The 21274-nt window shown below is 48.3% G+C and overlaps 1 protein-coding gene across 1 annotated transcript in view; it reads right to left on the bottom strand.

The window, feature by feature from the left end:
* EIF4E3 (eukaryotic translation initiation factor 4E family member 3) overlaps positions 1-17406 on the bottom strand; it is a 37438-nt gene extending 20032 nt beyond the window's left edge. The window contains exons 1-2 of the mRNA XM_074344468.1: positions 17193-17406; positions 3291-3363 (exon numbers count right to left, since the gene is read on the bottom strand). Of these exons, the coding sequence (XP_074200569.1) occupies positions 3291-3363; positions 17193-17377 (258 nt within the window). The 5' untranslated portion in view covers positions 17378-17406. The remainder of the gene's footprint in view (positions 1-3290; positions 3364-17192) is intronic.
* Positions 17407-21274: the final 3868 nt, after the last annotated feature.

Below are 21274 nucleotides of genomic sequence, written 5' to 3'. Positions count from 1 at the left end.
CAGCAGGGGTCACCGGGCCCCTCCACTCCTCAGTCAGGGCGGAGTAGAGAGCCAGAGGACTGACCTAGAAGAGGAGGGAGCTCCGGGCCCAGAGACACGGCATGACTGGCTGTTTGCACTGGGTGTTTTGGGCCACTTACTCCCAGCCTCATCTCTCCAGGTAATGCGAGGATAACAATTCCTCCCCCACCCCATCGACATCTCTGATGTGCTGAGAGCCTCAAAGCACAAGACACACTATGTCCTCACAGAAAGCAATCACTAATAATGCAGGATACTCACACTTCACGTCAACATGCGAGGGAAAAAGACACGATGAGGGATGTAGGTTTTTAGTGCTGACAGAGTGAGAGTTCAAGAATCAACATATAACCACAGAATAAAAAGACAGTGGGGCAAAAGCATGTCCTCAAATGACTTCAAAATCAGCACCCAGGCTAGTTCTTACATACTGAGGACGATTCACAGGTATTAAGGACGCTCAGGCTGGACTCCCCCAAGTTACTGACAAGTTACACATGCTTTCACAAGTAGACGTGTTAGCAGCGGTATATTCCAGGGAATAACTGCTTGAAATAAATAATCTGGAAGTAGCGGCACAGAGTTTTCGGATTTAAACCACGGCTGAGGAGAGAACAAAATGATGTTCTAACAGAAGCAGGCAAAGATGGCCGATGGATTTATTATGATCCTTGGGCACGTACTGTGTGCTTTTTACGTCCCTGTGCCGTTTCATTTTCACAACCTCAGGATACAATTGGTATTGTGATTATTCCTACCTTAGAGATGAGTAAACAGGTACAGAGAAGTTAAGCAACTTGCCCAGGCTACTGAGCGGCAGGTGTGAGATCCACACCCCGGCAGTGTGACTGCCCTCCGTCCCAGCCCACGCCATCCCCGGTAAACTGACGAAGTGGGAGGGCGGGATCCAACACTTAAGTAACAGCTGCCAACAGCTGAGGGCTCACCAAGCACCCAGCACTTCTGAGAACTATGCACCCTCACTGAACCCTCACTCAGCCTTAGGGAGTGGAAATTTCTATTATCTGAGTATTACAGACGAGGAAACAGAGAGGGACAGGGACACCAGACATAGGACAGAACTTCCTGACCCCTTGGAGCAGTGTTTCATTATCACCCGCTACGCGGCAGCAGGCCTTTCCCTAATCACTTTCTTGTGAGACTTTAATACCACGGCAAGGCTCTGTATCTGTGTATGTACTGTACGTGTATCTGTGCTTTACACGCAAACACAGTCAGGTTTTTCTTGCCCCCCTCACCCCCAAAAATCAGGTTTTGCTCCCACTGAGAACGTGTGGCTGCAGTTTAGGGCGTCCTTGTGTGAGCAGCCTGCTGTGACTCAGGAAAGTAGTTCATTTATTCATTCCTCATTCACTCATTCAATCCTTCAGTATTCATGGAGTGAAAGGAACCAAACACAATACAGCACTGTGTGAGTCCATTTATAAGAGGTTCCATAAAAGACAAAGCCAATATATGGTGACAGAAATGTGAAGAGTGGTTGCCTCTGGAAGAGAAAGGGAAGGTAAGGGGCACAAAGGAACTTTCCTGGCGTGATGGAAATTTTTTCTAATCTTGATCCAAAAGATGGTTACATGTTTGTGTATCTTTGTCAAAATGTATCAAACTATACACTTGAGAAATCTGCAATTACTGAATAAATGTTATCCCAATGAAGTTTTTAAGAATGTGCCAGCCTGGGTACCCTAAAGACCCTGTATCACTTGCTGTCAGATACCAAGTGTTGCTCTGTTGTCATCATGCAGGGTCAGGGACACAAACCACTCCCTCGGTCTGACTTTACCAACGTCTTCCTGGAATCCCAGGCACAGCTCTGATGACCCAATGTCATAAAAGAGAGGAAAACTTCTAATGAGTACCTTTAAAAATCAGTGGGATCCAAGACCTCCTGTATGAGGACAGGCTTTAGAAGCAAGTGCTCTGAGGTTTACACGGTGGCCGCTGGGAAGAGGTAACAAGGTCCGTAAAGGCCCTGGTTGGGGGAGGAGAAGTGAGGGGAGGCCTCTCCTGGACTCTGAGAGCATTTGTCCCTCTGGACCGAAGCCCACGTGTTGCCTTGTGACACGGCTTGTGCTTGGCACTGAGTGGTTATTTACAGCAGCACTGTTATTTTGCTTTCTACATGCTAATGTCTTTTTCTCAATGAGATCCGAAACGGCCTGTGGTCGGGACTGTGTTTTCACAGCCGGCTCGGAGCCCTCCGTGGCCACACATGGGACCTTCCAGTCGGGTTCCTGGGCTGTGTAACTGTGAATACTAAATTTTCTGAACCAGATACTGGGGGAAGTGTTTGAAAAAAGGATCTCTGTGTTACTTCTGTGCAAGTGAGAGGCTGCCTAAGAGAGACAATGTGGACACCAATCTACTGGAATTTCTAAGACATTAAAAGATTTAGGGGCAGAACACGTGAACGGTTTCAATCTGGCCCTTCTTCAAAATTCAGGACATACAGTCAAGGTAAGTAGGAAGCAGCCTTAACAGCCTTATTTTGTCTACAACTGTGTATTAAAACAGGGAGACACTTGATAGAATTTGCTTTTGAAGAAAACAGTAGTGTATCAACTAAATCAACTAGTTTTTTTTTTTTTAAAGAAATGTTCATCCTAGAAGTTGGACAGAGAAAGAACTAAGAGAACTAAGAGCTCACCTTTTCTGAGAACCTACGATGTATCAGGTATCGTGCTAAGCCTGGTATAAGCATTACCTTGCTCAGTCGTCACAAGCACCCGTGGAGGTAGATGCTACCATTACACCAATGTTACAGAAATTAAAGGGCTGATACCCCCCAACTTATGATGATGGAATGCGGACATGGAGTAGGAAACTGGTCTGAGCCCTTCCGCTTTCATGCTCATCCTGCCCTCCCTAAGTGACCTGTGATCTTCAATAGCCCTGCAGGTGGGTGCCGGTGCCTCTCACAGGTAGGAAACGGAGCTCAGAGAGGGAGAGGCTGAGCTGGTGTCTGAACCGGGACACTGACTGACAGCAGCAAAACCACAGCCTGCTACTTGTGAGGACCTGGGAAACATTCCGGTGGTAGGTAACATTCAATAGGTCACCAAGAAAAGTGCAGGCCACTTGGGGGTGTGCTCAGCTGGCCTCTGGGGTAGACATGGCCGAGGGCGGCTCTGTCAAAGTGGAGTAGAGAGCCAATGCCCGGGCCAGAGTGCTGGGTGGGGGCCGCCAGCACAGCGGCGGTTCTCAGGTTGGACGATTAAAGGTCCAACACACAGCCTCTGTCTTCTTACCTGTACTGTCTGGACTGTGTAGATTTTCTTCAGATTGGATGCACACTCAGCTGCCGTGGCACCAGGGAGGGATCTGAGCAAACACCAGCAAAAGAGCAAAGAAACAAGCAAAACAAGGAGTCAGTGTTCATGAAACATTCCACAATGTAGCTCTGCAGGTCTTCATACAAATCCGGTCTGAAACCACGGAAGTGGACATCTCTGGGGATGCTAGTTAGAACTGAAAATGTGAAGTTCCTACTTGGTGAAGTCATGTGTTTACATCTCCTGAAAATAAGCATACGAATTCTGTGGAAATTTAATAGGAAAAATGAAAATATAAGAAAGGTATTGGAAACCTTAAAATCACATTAAAAAAAAACCACTAAAATAACCATGTAATCACCACGCCTTTTGCCTAGGACATTGGACAGGAAACTGCGCCTGTGGTACAGATGATAATGACAATGCAGGGTCCTGACCTGGCTGTATGTTTGAAAAACACGTTAGTTCCTCGGTGGTAAATATTCACGAACTCTTGAGAAACAGAGTGACCTTTCGCCAACTTTAAGAAAATATGGTTACTAAAAGTCACTCCTCCTTTCACCTGAATTTGCACGTGTTTCCAAAACGCTTGCCTTTAGAAAACTTTCAGTTCTTTCCTCCAGCTGATTAAATCAGCTGGACTGAGCTCTGCGGCCAGAATACATTAATCTTTAGTTTGCCATATGTTCCACTAGATGGCAACATACTACAGGCTTATTCGCCAGAAAAGCCACCCACCAGGACTGGCTTCACCCAGCACCACTTCCTGGGTTTGGGGGTACCGTGACATGGTCTCATCGATCTGCAGAAGTGCCGACTCTCCATCCCCGCCACCGTGTATCTCTCTGTGTGGAATGAGCAGTTTGAGCTTAGGAAGGTCCAGATACGCCAGGCCCAGGATGAAAATTCACTTCTCAAATAATGCTTGACAACCCCACATCTGGTTGTTGGTCAGAAATATGAGGCTCGCCGTGAAAAGCGTGCACTGGCTCACAGGTGACCCACCAGGATTTGGAACCCATGAATGGAATGCTCTTTACCATTCACAGACCCTCAGAGACACAGTCCCAGGGCACCTGAAGACGCTGAACTCCCTGGACAGAGACGGTACGGACAGCGCAGAGAGGGGTGCACGCAGGGCAAGGGCCGGGCCCAGGTGCGGGCGAGCCTGAGGCACGGGGGCAGCGCCCCACAGACCGCAGTCCTGGAACTACGGCCCAGTCAGTGCTCCCGGGCAGCCGAGCCCCCTCAACTAAAATGCACTTCTGCACGCAGCTCCCGAGCCCAAGGTCACTAAGGAAGCACAATCACGGACTGGTGTGCGGGCAAAGGAGGGGCCCAGCTGAGCGGGGGACGTCTGATAAGTAAATCCTCCCAGAACCATCAGCTTTACAACCCTTTTCTAATTGTTTATAAATGCCCCGGACAGTGTTTTTGATAAAAGCAAATCCACAATAACCACCATGATTGGACTTCAATGCCAGACCCGAAGCCTAAAATAACCACACTGAGGAGTGTGGTGAAGGGTGAGGGGCCCCGGCAGCACTCGCGACGCCGGGGCCGGGGCCGGGGCCGGGGCCAGGGCCAGGGCCACGCTGCCTCCGCTGGTCTGTCCGCACTGCCCGGGCTTGGGGCACTTTAGTAATGACCCACATGAATACTAATTTCGTATTTAATACAGGTTTTATGCTGTTTGGGGCTAAAATTACAAAAGGATGGGTGAAAAAATTTTTTAAAAAGAAAAACTTTTGAATAGTTTTTCACATGAATAACCTATTGCTTTTACATGAAAATCCACTGGCATTTATTCCAATACTGATTTTTCTTCCTTTAAAAAGTTTAGCCATGCTCTCCACCAAACATGCTCAGCACATTATCTCCCCAGCTGCCCAAAGCACATGGCAGAGGACATTCAGGGCTCCTTCCCTAACAGGGTGAGCTTCGGGGTTGGTGTGTGTCGGGGTTGGTGTGAGGGTCCAAAGGAAGGGAATGTCCTCTGCATTTTTTTTTCATTTTTAAAACTGTGTATTTCAAATTTTTTACCAATTTTTAAAGTTACCTTTCAATTTACCATGGTTTAGAATGAGTATAATTTGGGTGTTCACCTCACACAGAGTGATGTCCATTTAAGCAAATACAACATGACGACACTATTCAACCTAGAGAAAAAAATGACGGGTGAACCTTTGCTTTACATGTCTCTTCTTAAGCACCTCCGCCTCCACGTGTGTCTTTTACTCATATTCCAGTGTGGGAGACAATTATACAAAGTCATATAGGTCTGTTCAGTTCCACTGTTCAAGTTTTTTGAAGAAATCCAATTTCCAGAGTCCAAGAAAGGGCTGGAGAATGAAGCACCGTGGTAGGGCTTCTCCGAATAGGGCAATAGCGCCAGCAGCTAATGCGTGTGGACTACCTCTTGCTCGTGTGCTAAGCACGTCCCCTTTGTTACAGCACCGAAGCCCTGTGAGCCCATGTATGCAGCTGTCACTACCACTCCGCACATTTTACAGGTGAGCAAGCTAGTGCTTACAGAGGTCTGGTAATGTGCCCCAGGCCACACAAGCCCGGTCTGGATACAGGTGCCCTGAGATTTCCTGCTCCTCATCCCTCGCTGCTAAACTGTCCAGTCAAGCTGTAGTCACACTTACATTTTTTAACGGGGTTTTGCTAAGTCCTATTTGTTAACACAAGATTGAGTCCCTATGACTTTCATAGAAGGGTCTTTCCAACAGAGCAGGGCAGAGACCGTCCTCACTAAAGACAACAGGATCACACTCAACAAAGGTTCTGTTCTGATTAACATCTCACGATGCTGACGTATTGGGGTTTGAAAGGAAATACGTCAAGTTCTATGGAAACTGGTTTTCCTGACTGCTTACTGAAGGAGGCTAGGTCATCTCATCTTCAGGGACTCTTCCAAGCTGCTAGACCGTTTTAGGAACACCCAGTTCTCAGGGTAACAAAATAACATGGACAAAGCTTCTGATGGTGGCGACCGGTTGGCCTGGTCAGCGCAAGGAAAGCCACTCCCCTGCGAGCCAAAGCTGGCAGGGACAGTTGCTAGAAAACACCAATAAGCCTCAAGCTCGTGCCTGAACCCCAGCCATCACTCACAAGCAAAACTGGGCCATTTCCACAGAATCAATTTGAAAATGGCAAACAAGCCAAGATTTATAAGTGCTCTGCCCTGTAGACAGGTCAGTCTGTACTGCACTTGCTGATTCAAAGTTGCCCTGGGAGCTGTCCCATCTACGGTCACTGTTTCTTTAAGCAGCAGCTCCTGGGGAAGCAGGCAGGCCACGCACTCTCTTCCCTGTTACTCTAACAGGGTGGGAACAACTGGAAGGGACGTGTTTATAATAGATTTCAATGGAAGAAACTTAAAAAAAAAACAAAACTATATACAGTCTATCCTCACATCTTACAAGAAAAAAATCTTCACTTCATTCATGTGACAAACCCAAACCTCCCAGCAGAACCCTAACCCAGCCCTCACTCTGCAGACCAAGGGTGCCCATCTGGCAGTGACATGGCCATCTGGCAATATCGGGGGACATTTTTGGTTATCACAACTGAGGGGGTGCTGCTGGAATCGAGTGGGCAGAAGCCAGGGCTGCTGTGGACTCCCCCCCCCACCTTGGTGGACAGGAAAGCTCCCATCACCAAGAATTAGCAGGTCCAAAATGTCGGGTCAACACTGAGAAAACCATGCTATAGACATGTAACTGGAAGATTTAGTAGTTATTTAATCAACAGAGATTCACTGCACATCTCAGTGAGTTGATGGGGATACACGAGGGACCATTCTGTCCTCATGGGTGTGTGTTCTAGAGCTGGCACCCCGCCTCTCTGAATCCCCCAGACTCTTGAAGGCAAAGAAACAAGGTTTAGATCCTCTTTTGTTCCAATCTCTCTCTTTTTTTTTTTTAATTTTGGCTTTTCCCTGCTTCCATCTATTGTCACTCCCAGCCTATAAGGTCCTTGGCAGTGGCAACTGGGACTCTTCCTCCTGATACACAAAGAACCCTTCCGTGCATGGAGGTGGGGTGGCAGAGGAGCATCACTGAGTTAGAGACGACAACGGGACGAAGGAAGCCCGGGAGGAGGTAGGAGAGAAAGCTGAGAGGGGGATGTACAGCCAAAGTCCTGCAAAATCCTAGACCGAGAAATCAGGACCTGGTCTCACATTCTCTGAATTAGATGCCACCCTCCCACCCTATAAAGCTGAAGCTGCGAACACAGCAATGAAACAATAAAAGCCCCTGGGATGGAGCAGCTTGAGGAGTCTGAGTTGTTCCGCTAGGAGTTTCACCTCTGATTTAACGGTGTTCATGTGATAACAGCTTCCTTTTACAGAGAATGTATTCTACAAGAGGGGCTTGCACACAGGTCTCTAAGCCTCACCGCAATCCGGCCAGGTTGACGTCACTCTCCACATTTACAGATTAGGAAACTGAGGCTCAGGGAGCCTGTTTTTAAGCAGCAGATCTGGGTTATTCTCCTGGTCTGTCTGGCTCCGATGCCCACGATCTTCCTCTTGGATGAGGACACCTCGCAGGAACAACCAAGCAGTCGTTGTCACACAGGTGGCCAAAGAGAGCACATCTTACAGCAAGTCCCTGTCTCAGCCCTGCTTAGATTATCTTGTCCCTCCGTGGGCCCACCCACTGCTCCTGCCTGTCATTCTCTCCTCCGGCTCCATCCCCTAGTCACACTGCGGGGAGGGGGAAGCCAGAGATGCAGAGCAGGGTGAGATGCCACCAGAATACCTGGCGATAATGACACCCCAAAATGTGACACACAGAACGCAATTCTGGGAGAACACTTCTACAGGTCATCATTTTCCGAGGCTGGATATGAGAGGCGCAGCATTTACCAGACAAAAGCCACAGGTGGGCTGTAGTGGAAAGACAGGAAAGCAGAGGGGTCGAGAGGATGGTCTTTGAAATCGACAGATCTGAGTTCAAATTTTAGCTGCACCCCTACCAGCTGTGTGACACCAGCCACGTGCTTGACTCTTCCAACCCTCACTCTCCCTTCCTGAGAACGGGGTCTCTGCCCCTATCACTTTGCTACCTAGACTTCATGAGCTAATACACATGAAGCATTCACACAGCACGTGGCATCTAATGAGCAACTGTTGCTGTCGGTGGCGGCAGCAACAGCAGAACAGGAGCAGAGGAGAAGGCAATTAGAACTAAGAGACACCAGGCATGTTTCTAATCTGTGGGACAGAGAGTAAAAATCCCAAGCAGTCTGTGAGAGTTACACGCAGCTGAGAAACTCCTACATCCATCCTCAGAAGAGAAAGCCCCTCCAGTGCCGATCTCTCTGGGCTTAAGGCCATAGCTTCCGTGAGCTGCTTCCACTCACACTTGAATCCAGAAGCTGTGATGGCTAATGCAGAAGTGGGAAGGGATCCTTCCAGGTCCGCCAAGCAGATGATTAGCATAAGATGTCAGGGGAACTCTTAATGGTACTTAAGCCCCAAACTCCCAAATCCAGCTTCATATTACTCCTGTGTGTCTTCAGCTTAACAACGGAATAACAGGAAATGTGTCTTACATTGTAAAATTGGTTAAAATCCCTTTTCATTTGGGGAGTTAGGAGAAGGCAGGAAGTCTAATAAGTTGGACCAACTGTTTTACTTAAATGGCTTCCTGGCACATAACCACCACTTAACATGCAGAAATTTAATGTGCTATTTACAATTCATTGTTATGGACTCATTAACACAGGTCCCTGAGAAACTCCACAAGACAGAACTCTTTTAGCTCAATTTAAGTCTGAGATGCTTCAAAGCATTTTACCCTCTCTCTTATTTAAGAAACACTTATTGTGCCCCCAATAGTTGAAAAGACTACATATCATGTACTACATGCATCATGACTTAATCACCATGCAGTGAATAATGGTAGCAACCCCACCCTACAGATGAACAAACTAAGTCTGAGTTGGCTAGTGGCAGAGGTGATTCTTGAGTCAAGGGTCACCTGGCAACCTTGCCCCTTGTCACTAGCCTAAACCAGTCACTTCTGGCATGACCCATCCACACTCTGCCTGGTGTTGGGAACACAACTCTGACAAACACATTCTCAACTCTCCTGTATCTTGCAGTCCTTCACCCGGACTTTCCAGCAGTCCAAATGTGCCTTCTGCTTTAAATCCCACCCTTAAAGAGAGGGTGGCTGCAGGGTAAGCGCAGGAATAAGATTCACGGGGATGGATCCCTTTGTATAAGAACAGAAGGAAGTTATCTTAACCATTACCTGGCTAGCTCTTAGCAGGCCACAGAACCACGTACCAGCAGCCTGGATACCTGGAGATGCTCCTTACAGAGCAAAGAAGCTGGAAAGTTTTCCCCAAACCCTGCCTGCATCCACGCCACTTAAACTGTAGTCTGTCAACTGGCAGCGTCACCTGGGAGCTTCCTGGAGATGCAGCCGCCCCAGGCCCCACTTGACACCTGCTGCATCTCTGGTGATTTGTCTGTACGTGAAAGTCTGAGGCTTGCTGACTTACATCATCTAAAGCAAATCACCATAAGGAATGTTAACAACTTGGGGGATACAAGCTAATGAACTACAGACAGCATCATCAGAAAAATGTACAATCACTATTCTCACAGATGCATCCTTTCTTCCCCGAAAGAGATGATCAATTATATGTGAATGACAGTTCTATGAAGGCACTTAAATACGGGTTTTACGTGGGGCTCCCTTCTTTTCCTCTGCCAGTTCTGAAGCAGGGAGTCTGTGGCTTAATTATCTCCATGACACTGGCTCCCGCTTTCCTCATTTGAGAAATGAGGTGGTGAGCCCAGATGACCTCTCCAGTCCTATCCGGCTCCTGTGTTTTAGGAAATGAGATGTGGGAGAACTGTGTCCCATTCATTGTTCACATTCACAGGGAAAGTGTTCAGTGGGGTGAGAGACGCCGGTGCTTGGGGTTTCATGGTCCTTACTTCACTCCTGTCTCTGTTCTGTGTTAGCTGTGTGTCCTCGGGTAAGTCATGTCTCCTCAAGTTTCTCGTCTGCACATGTTCCTGGTATACCCTACTTCAGTAATGTGAGGACTCTGCGGACAAGTGTGTACGGCTCCCGGCCTACTGCCTAGCACGCCGAACTAGACAGTGGTGAGTATTAACAGGTTCAAGTGGGAAAAGACATTTAAAATTTTGTATCTGGTACAGGATAGCCAAGTCATGGATGCACACGCCCAGTGCACATGCACACGATAAAAGTCTGGTGGAAAAGAGTCTGATGACAATACGTCACCTTATATGAAAGGTCGTTTCATTTCAGCTAGGAGAGTAACCTAAATGGGCAAAACTTTAAAGCCAGGGGCCCATCTCCTAAAAGCCAGTCTTCTTGCTGAACTGGCTAACATGAGGCTCAGCTGTCAGAGAGGAAACCCGCCCAAGCCCAGGCACCTGACAAAGGGTGTCCCTTGCACAGCACGCACGCCGCTAAAGACGATTTCATTTTCATCACTTTTAGACACATCTGTGGTTTGCGGTTAGGCCGGCTTCCTGTTTGAGAGAGTCACCTGCAAAAATGGGCCAGGGCCTATTATTAATGCTTAATAATGCATCTACTGAAGCTATCTACATAATCTAAATGCTTTCTTTTCGCATGTTTATTTGACTTTGGTTTTTCTCTGCTCCCATCTATTGTCACTCCCAGCCTATTAGGTCCTTGGCACTGGCAACTGGGACTCTTCCTCCTGATACACAAAGAGCCCTTCCGTGCGTGGAGGTGGGGTGGCAGAGGAGCATCACTGAGTTAGAGACAACAATGGGACGAAGGAAGCCCAGGTTCTGAGCTGCCACCTGAACTGAACTGCCGGCTCACTGAAGCCTTGCCAGCTGTCTTGGGTTTGGAAATAAGGGAAGGGCATCTGTAATACCGACAGCGGGAAAACGGAGTTTTGAGCAGCGACTACCAGGAGAGGACTAGTAACTTTCCTGAGTGAGGATGTCGAGGGCCCTCAGGCCTCTCTGCAGGAAGCAACTACTGACCCACAGCTGGACAGGCTGTGAGCCCCTAGGTCAGGGCCTTTATCTGCCTGATCTACCCAGCAACACTTCGCCTCTTACAGAAACTAAAATCCAGGCCAGTAAGAGAGCCTGTGGGTGCAGAAAGGCAAGAATGGGGAAAAGGGATAGGAAAAGTCGAGGTGCCAGCCACTCTCTCCCTGTCACCTGTGGCCTTCCGTCCTCACCGAGTCCCAGGAGGCCACTCTGGGATGAATAAGGATGATTTGGGGAACTTCTCTGTCAAGCCTCGTCCCCCCACCCCATCAGATTTCTGATTATCGAGCCATCTCTGGAACGTATTTGAATGCATTCCACCCTGAAAGGCGGGTCCCCCTAGAACTCAGTACTTCTTGGACTCATCACTGACGCTGCTGAAGCAGTGTGTGACACACCCCTCCTGGGAGGTCCAGCCCCAAGCCATCACCTTTGCGATCTCAGCACCTACAACAGTGACTGGCAACTAACATGCTTGATTCATTGGATCAATAAACAGAGCAGTAACTCTCAAGTTTTGGCACCTAAGGCATTTGTTACAAACGCACATTCTACCCAGAGGTCTGACAGCGTTGTCTGGGGCAGGATCAGGAAGGAGGCTGAGTTTTAACGTTGGCTGGGTGGACCTGATGGGGAAGGGTTGCTGGGAGATCCAGTGAGGGCCCACCTCTATGATTAAAACCACCAGGACACAAGTACTGAGTACCTACTATACACACTGTAAAATGCACTTCTGGGGGTCAGATATGAGACAGTTGGAGTCTTGCGGTCAAAAGGGAGGCACAGAGGAGAAATAAATGGTCCTTAATACAAACACAGGCTATAAAAAATGCCATAGGAAGACAAAGGGGGCCGGCTTAATCCTGCCTGGGCCAAGGGCCATTTCAGGACAATCACAGAGTTGGCATGCCAAGAAGGCCTTGAAGGATGCATGGCAGCTTTTTAGGTAGACAAAGCGGGGAAGGGCATCTCAAGCAGAAGAAACATCACGAGACAAATCTCAGGGGCTGGAAAGCCCACGGTTTATCCAGGAAAACGGCCAGCAGTCCGCTGTTACCAGAGAGAATGGACAGACTGACTGGTACAACGGAGCTGGGGAGACAGAGGTGATGGGTCTTAAAAGAGGCGGGTTTCTCACTTAAAAAGAGCAATACAGAAGTTTGTACCATAATCTATATAAGTCTATGGTTTTCATTTTTTCTTTTTTAAGCCAAGGAAAACTTTTTTTCAAATTAATGTGGCCCATTTCTGAAAATAAATGACAAAACCAATCAGAGGTGCTCTGGTACAAGCGGAGGTGGAGACCCACAAGGCCAGGTGTCTGGGGCACACAACCCACCACACCCTCAGGTGGTGGGACACACGGAGTCAAAACTCACTGCTGGGGTCGAGGAGGGGGCAGGGGAGTTTTGGAATGACAGGATCGGGTGTAGCTTAGAAGGTGAACCCTGCCAGCCCAAGCGGAGAACGCTTGGAGAAGGCACAAGCTTGGGAGCAGAGAGGCTAGTGTGTGACTGCGGCGACAGAGGACCAGCGCCTGCAGAGGGAGGGACACGGAGAGGAGGGGACGGCTAGACTTGGAGCAGGCCTTCCTAGGGCAAACCCACAACGTGCAGTGCAGGACTGGACGGGGAAGAGGACTTGAGAGAGAAGAGGATTCAAGGAACAACTGGAAATTCCAGCACTGAAAAACTCCTAAGATGGTGGTGTTGTTAACGGTAACATGGTAGGTAGTGTGTGTCCAGAGCAGGAGAGAGGTCAGGGCTGGGGCGGATTCACAAATGAGCCGCCAGGACAAGGGAAAGTCACTGTGGGTAGAATTCAACAGCCCCCCAAATGTTTAGTGTGGGCCGGCTTGTGCCAGGCTCTGATCTGGGAGCTGAGGACAGAGCCATGGGGAAAAGAACCCTGCGATGTGTACGTTCTAGAGCAGACAAATGGTGCTAGTCCTACAGAGAAAACAAAGCAGGGGCAGGGGGCACGGGGAGTGCATCCAGATGCGCTTGTTACCTCGTATCGGTGGTCAGGGAAGAGCATCCCAGGCTGGAAGGACCCTCGGTGGCAAAGGCTCAGGCTGGGGACAATGGAGAAAGGGTCTGGGGGGCAGTGAGCGAGAAGGGCCCGTGCAGGAGGGAGAGGGAGGGCGAGGCAGAACAAGAAAGGTGCACTAGGCGGGGGCAGGAAATGCCGCAGAGCCTCACTGGCTATTATAAGCCCTCTGGGTTCTGCCCTGAGTGACGTGGGCAGCAGAGAAGCGACAGCTTTGACTGAGGTACGTAAAGGGACCACTTGGGCTGCTGTGATGGGAATGAACTGTAGGGGCGAGAGAAGAAGCAGGGCGAGTGGTCAGAATGCTTTGCCTTCCTCCAGGTGACAGAGGTGTTGTGGCCCAGGGCCTGGGATGCAGATGGTGAGAATAAATTGGATTCTGGATATGTTTTGAGGGTAGAATCAACAGCGTTTGTTGACAATGGATGTAGAGGGGGAGGGAGGAGGATGGGGAAGAAGAGGGGGGAGGTAAGGAGGAAGAGGAGAAGGAGAGGCACAGATGACTCCAAGGTTTGGGGGTGCTGAGCAAATGGAAGGACAGAGCTGCTGTTAACTGCTCTCATGTGAGATGCCGCGGACAAGGGAGGCGAGACCGGGAGGGCAGTCGAGGAAGTGGTCTGGCGTGTGTATTAGACACAAACAGGGACACAGAGAGGAGGAGCTGGATGCCCAAGTGCCAAGCCTGGGAATCACTAGCATACAGCTGGAGCCGAAAGCCTTGTGACTAGATGAGATCACGGGTGCGCACGGCAACGAGGAGAGGCCTCAGCACTGAGTTCTGTGGGTAACACTCCGAGGAAGGGGATTACCATGAGATGAAAATCAAGCACATAGAGGCACACAGTCAAGAGTGGCCTCCAAGAATCACGACAGGACAGAGCTTTAAACATCCAGAAAAGGGAAGGAAAACTCTTCATCCAAAACCCCCAACCAAAATTAGTCCCCAGATGCCTAGATCCTTGGCCACACAGTCTTATTTATTTATTCATTTACTTACTTCCTTCCTAATTTATTTATTTTTTAATGGAGCTACCGGGGAATGAACCCAGGACCTCGTGCATGCTAAGCATACGCTCTACCTCTGAACTACACCCATTTCCCAGTCTAAAAAAAAAAAAAAATCAAATTAAGGTCTTACTGGACTATTGAAAGTGCAAAGAAAGAAGGTCTTTCTAATTTATCCATGGAGGAGTGAATTAGGATGCTGGCTTCCTAACACTGATTCAGACAAGCTGCTCTAGGGACTGCTGATGGGGGATGGGTGGTAATTTGGGAACAGCAAATAATGTTGGTAGTTGGCATTTACTAAACAGTATTCTATGCTAGGCACCATTGTTTGTGTTTTACATTCTCTGCTTTCACGTAATCCTCAGAACAGCCCTAGGAGATATATAGCCTAGGATTATCCTCATTTTGCAAACAATGCAAGTGAGGCTTAGAGGCACAAGATCACTTGTCCATCATCACACAATAGACTGAAAGGAAGCACAGGCCAGGAGGTGTGTGCCAAAGAAGACTTTTAAGTAGCAGACCTTTGGATGGTGTGGTTCTCAAAACTGATGTCATTCATCAGTGGCAGACATCAGTTATGCTGGGGTGAAGGCTGCCTTCGAGGGCTCTCCTTAGAACTTTACCACTCTCTCTAGAATCCTGTTTCTCTTGGGGGGAAAAGTTACAAGTGAAACTCCAGAACACAATGTGTTCATAATGCAGGGGGGAAAGGGGCACCCTATATCTCCAGAGAAGTGGAGAAAGTTCAGTAAAAGCTATGGCTGACTGATCAGGCAAAATAAATTCATATGTGCAGTGTTGGAACTAATTATTAATTCTAAATTTGTATAGCCATTTTTATTGAAGATTTGGACACTATGGCAATAACATTTCATTTAATTACTGACTTCCAGGGAACAAAAATGTGCAAATATGTGGTAGAAAAGCTATACTTTGTCTTCACTGAAGTTACTGTAGTCTTATCTTAAAAGATATCAGATATTCTTTAAAAGTTGTGTTAAACTAGAAAGATATATTGTACAACAAAGGAAATATAGCTAATATTTTACAATAACTATAAATAGAGTAAAACCTTTAAAATTTATGAATCACTATATTGTACACCTTTAACTTACATAGTATTGTACATCAACTGTACTTCAAAAAAAGATGCCAGTCTTTAAAGGTTGTGTTGCTATGTAGTATCAACATCTTATGCCATTCTTAAAATGTTGTGCCTGCAAGTAGACTGTTTGACCTGTTCAAAGAGAAACTCTCTTGATACTGTTTCCAGCAGTCAGCAGTATCCAATGGAGACCAGAGGTCCAGTTTTAACAGCTTGAAAAGATACCAGGTAACAGCAATTATAACATACCTTTGAAAACAAAGACACCTGATTTCATTCTGCTAAAAGTTTGCCAAAACCACTCGTTATGACAGTAAAATGCCCTCTTAGCATCTCATAATGAAAGTGAAAATGTTTTGAAAAATGAGACTCACTATATTTCCCCCACCCCTAACTTCTCTGTGTCCCCAGAAAAGACAATGACTCCAACTTTCAGTTCTTATCAATGGGTGCTAATTCCAAGGGGAAGAAAGGAATGGGCTGGCCTTCCTAAGAAAAGATGAACACCACTTTTTAAAAACCTTGCAGGTATTTTATGCAAGGTTTTTAAAAACCAGATGTGGGTCTATTAAGTAAATTTCACAGAAAACTGTCACATCTATGCCTTCCTAACACTTAAATCATAGTAGATCCAGTGTCATCAAAACTTCCATAAACTCTTGGGACAACCTTGAAGGCTCTTCCTTGGATACCAGCTTCATGACAGATACCAAGAGGGTGCTTTGCAATTCATCCATTTATTCATTTGTCAAAAATGTCTTGTGCTCCTACTACGTGCCAGGCACAGAGTTCCTGCCCCAAAAGGAAGGGAAAGTGTTGAGGGCTTAAGACGCTGAACATAACCAGATTTCCTACATAATACAATTCAGCAGCATTAAGCATTATGAAGAGAAACAGGGAGAGCAGAAGAGATGGGGGGGGAGAGGTGCCAATTCGGATGCGGTAGTCCCGGAGGCATTTCTGAGAAGGTACCCGAGCTGTCCCCTGAGAAAGCTGTCATTGTCTACACTTTACTAACAAGGTGAAGGGCACTGCTCACCACTGAATCCTCAGTGCCTAGCAGGCGTGTGTCCACAGTAAGTGCTCAAGAAATACCTGCCCAGAGGACAAGAAAGAATTCACAGGGGCGTCCCAGGCAGCACCGGTGGGCACAGGGTGGAGGCGCCCGCTGTGCCACGGTAATACCGCCGCCGCACACTTCCCAGGGGCCGGTCAACTTTCGCGGGCGCTGTCACGGCGAAGGTCGTGTCCTGAGTTCCCGTGGGGGCAACCAGGACAGCATCACGCTCCCCACTTTACAGCGAGGACCTACCACCCCTCCAGGCCCAGCATCTCCCACCGCCCAACAAGGACGCCCGCCTGCCGGCATCTCTTCTTGGGAAGGGAATGCAGAGGGAAAGTGCTGCCGAAACTTTTGGGACTGCGTGCTTTTCTCTCGGCCCGGAGGCGAGGCCTCCCGACAGCCGCTCGGGCCGGCCCGAACCTGCGCTTGCGAGCCGGCTCTACGCGAGCCCGCGCGGCGGGGCCGGGGGCCGGGGCGGGCGCGGGGGCCTGGGCCGCCGGAGCGCACCCGGCGCAGTGCGGGGGGAGGCGGGCGCCGAGACAAAGCGGCGGCGCAGGCCCGGCGGGCGCACGGCGGCGGCGGCGGCCGGACGCGGCGGGCCCCGCGCCCCCTCACCTGTCGAGCCAGAAGGTCCAGGGCGAGTGCAGCGGGACCCCGCCCGGCTCGGGCCGCAGTCCCGACAGCTGCTGCAGGCCGAGCGGCGGCGCGGCGGTGGCGGCGGTGGCGGCGGCGGCGGCGGCGCGGGGCCCCGGCGGCTCCCGGGCCCCGGCGGGGGGCGCGGCGGCCGGGGGCATCGCCATTTTCTCCGCCCCGCCTGCGCGGCCGGCGGACGGGCGGACCTCGGGGCGAGCGGCGGCTGAGTCACCCCGGCCCCCGCCCGCCCCGCCGCGGCCGCCCCGCCCCGCCCCGCGCGCGCCCCGCCCCGCCCCGGCCCGGCCCTACGCCCGCCCGCCCGCCGGGGAGCTGCGCCGCGAGGCCGCTGGGGCCCGGCCCGGGCCCGGCCGCCGAACAAAAGCACGGCCCGCGCGAGTCGGGGCTCGGTTCCGCACAGGCACCGACCCCGCGACCTGGGAGCGACGGGCGCGCGGGAGGGAGGGAGGGAGGACAGAGCAGCGGCGGGGAGGATTCCAGGCTACGGGGGTGGGGGGGAACAGAGGAAGGGTCAACCTGTAGGTTCTGCCGCCAGAAGGAAGGTGGGCCACATGGATGGGTGGGCTACAGGCAGAGGGAGGGAGGGAGGGTCCAGTGGATGGAGTCTCAGACCCACAAGGTGGGAGGGAAGGGGAGGTGGACAGACATACCGGCAGTCTGAAGGAAGGGTGGGAAAGCTGGCAGATGGCTGGAGGAGGGATGGAGGGATGGAAGGGCAGATGGAAGCACAGTTGGCTGTGTCAGATAGATGCCAGGGGAACCGCTGGTCAAATGAATAGAGACTGGAATGCCCAAGAAGGCAGAAAGAATGGGTCACACAGACAAACCAGGACCATTGACTGGACTGGGGCATGAAGTGGTTACGGGTCAGCTTTGCACGTTTCCTAACTCAGCTGATTTGAAGGGACCATCATGTGATGTGCCCAGATTGTGACCAGCTTTAAATGATGGTTCCCAAAGTCATCCCAAGTTCCCCACACTTGCCCCAAAGTACCCACAAGGGAGGAGGAGGAAACCTGGCAGTCTTGAACACAGCCCTCCACTTCTACACCTCTGAATACAGAGGAAGTCCCTATGGCCATAAGATTCTTGAGCCCAAAGAGGGATCCTCCCAGCACAGCCCCTTGCCAGGTGTCCATCATTCCCTCTTTCAAAAGAAAGGAGAGGCAGGAGGGTATGTGAGCCCATGTGTCATAACTGGGCATGGACACCCTCTTTAAGCTTGAATGTCTGGATAGTCCGTCTCTGGCCTTTACCAGCTGTAGATGTACAGTTCCATCCCCTCAAAGATTTTCTACCAGACCTAGCACACACTCTGCTCTTAGCTTAAGCATTCTCCAGGATGGACTAGAACAGAAGCTGCAAGACCAGATGGGTTCAGGGGCTTCACAGGCATGGTAAACACCTATTATGAATCCTAGGGTAGATGCCTTCCCTAAAACGTATTCAAGTTCAGATAAAATGACAACCAACAATGAAAACAAGACCGCTGCCTTGGTACCCCTGTTTCAAACATAATTTTTATACAACATTTGATGCTGGAAGTAGTAACATATTTAAAAGTCCTTCCATCTCTGATACATGGGGCTCTTTTGGTTAGATGCATTTTTGTTTAATTTCTCTGTTTCTTTCTCTTTTTTTCAAGAAAATGCATATATAGCATTGTTTAGGGTACTCTGAGCACTTTATAGTTATTAACTCATTTAATCCTCACAAAATCTAGTGAGGAAGATCATTAGCACATTTAATGAATAAAAAATGAAGAAGTTAAATTAACCCCAAGGTCATATAGCTAGTAAGTGATAAAGCCAGGAATTGAACACAGGTATTCAGACTTCAGAGTCTATGCTTCCAATTGCTGGTCTTGACTGCCTCTCTAACAGAAAAACGAACAGGTCCCCAAAGTTAAAAATAAGAAAATGAATAGTAAGTCTCCCTCCCTTCCAAGGCTGCTATCAGTCTTCTTGCCCAGAGGAAACCACTGTTAACAGTTTACTTCCGGAAAAATGTAAGCATGCATATAAAAGCATATATCTAGATATATAAATTGTACACCTACCAATATCTTTATAAAGAAATAGAAGCATTTTATATCATTGCTGCACCTCCTTATCTTAATTAACATTACATATTTCAAGATTTTTTTTCATATCAAAACATAAAAATCTACTTCATTTTTAGGACTGCAAAGTAATCCATTCTAAAGAAGTAATATAATTTAATTCACTAACCCTCAAGATTTACTTGGTTTGCAGTCATTTTCTTTGGTAAATAATGCTACCATAAGCATTTTTATACTTAATATCATTCCTCATTGCACAAGTTTATTTCACAACAAGTTTAGAGAAGTAGAATTTTTGCCTGTGTCTAAAATTTTGATACACATTGCTAACTTACTGTGCAAAATGGTTACAGACATTTACACATAACTGATTTATTAAAAAAATGGCTGATTCTTAAATTTTATATTTACTTAGGGACATCTTTAATCTTTATAAAATTCTAAGGCATTGGTAGAAAGGGAGTTTTTGCTTTCTCCTGATTAGAACTACTCAAACTGTCAAGATTAGCTTCTCCCTTATGTCTTGTAACAATACTCTCAGCAAGAATGGGTTATTTTAAAAGTTTTATCTGCAGTTTCTAAAAGAGAGTGTGCCCCTCATGATAAATTACTTTCAGAATTTAGAACTAGGAACAGTCTGACAATTTTTCTTTATGGAATAACAGTTACGTACCTCTCTCTCTTTTTGCTTTGGCTTCCAGGATGCTCAAAATTAATTTGATGTTCAGTTACAACATCAATATTCGCCAATGAAAAAGCATCACTATTTTATATTGATATATTCCTATTTTTATTTTAATGATCCAATTGCATATATGCATCTTATATTGTGAAAAATCTATTTTGGAAGGAGGCGATATACAAAAATATAAAATTTAAATGACCTTAAGATTAATAAAAGAGATCAGGCAACATGACTAAGTTAAGAAGCAAGATGCGAACAATGGTCATTACTTTCATTCCCTTCCTATTTGAAATGTGTAAGAGATTTAATTATTATTGCTCTTCAGAATCATCTTTAGAAGATAACAAATTAGGAAAATTCCCCTCATCTTTCCCAGTTTGCAAATGGACAGCAAGAATTAGAATTTCAGGGTAGAAAGGGAACTTGGAGATTATCTAACTAAGCACACCCATCATTTTACAAATGAGGAAACTGAGGCCCAGAGAGGTGAGGTGACTTACCCGAGGCCACAGATCTAGGAAATGACAGAGGCAGGACTAGAACGTGGGCAGCTTGAGATCCAGGCCAACGTGCTCTCCCACTGTATAACACGCAACTCAGACGACTTGGGGTGGCAGGAGAGAGGAAAAGAAGGTGACCCCACAGCCCCTAGCAACGAAAACAACAAAAAAGACTTGAGGCACTCATAAATAATTAAGCAATTAGCTGCAGCAGCTATTCCCTTCCCTTCCAGCATCCAGTCACCAAGGCAACTTGGGCAGGGTGCCTGCTGGTTGCCTAGTAACAGTGTGGTCTGCTCCCCTGACATGCTCCCTAGGCATCAAAGGATTTGAGAGCCGGGAAGCGCCTTAGACAGGGATCACTATTTCAACACCTTCATTTTCTAAATGGGCAAATGGAGGCCCAGAGAAGCCAGGTAACCTGCCCAAGGTCACACAGCTACTCAGAGGCACAACCAGGCTCCATTTCCAGTTGTTTTCCATTGCACTGTGGCTCTCTCAAGGACACTGCAGATGGAGGAGAAGAGATGTCTCCACAGTTTCTAGAAGAATAAGAAAGTAAGATGGAGAGAGCAAGCAAGAAAGAGACAGAGACCTTAAGCTCTCATATGCAATTAGCAGGAGCTGGTAATCCCATCAGCCCAACTTTCATCATCACCATGGCAACATGGGTGAGGTGGGTACTGGTTGCCTAGTAACAAGTGGTCCTCTCTCTTCCACTCACATCCGGCTCCCTGGGAGTCACAGGAACAGGAAAAATGTTGGAGCTGGAAGGGAAGGCAGGGATCCTAACTCAGCC

This window comes from Camelus bactrianus, chromosome 17, assembly GCF_048773025.1.
Source record: "Camelus bactrianus isolate YW-2024 breed Bactrian camel chromosome 17, ASM4877302v1, whole genome shotgun sequence".
Classification (NCBI taxonomy): Eukaryota; Metazoa; Chordata; class Mammalia; order Artiodactyla; family Camelidae; genus Camelus; species Camelus bactrianus.
The sequence above is the reverse complement of the archived record's forward strand: the minus strand, read 5'-3'. Positions and strand labels throughout refer to the sequence as shown.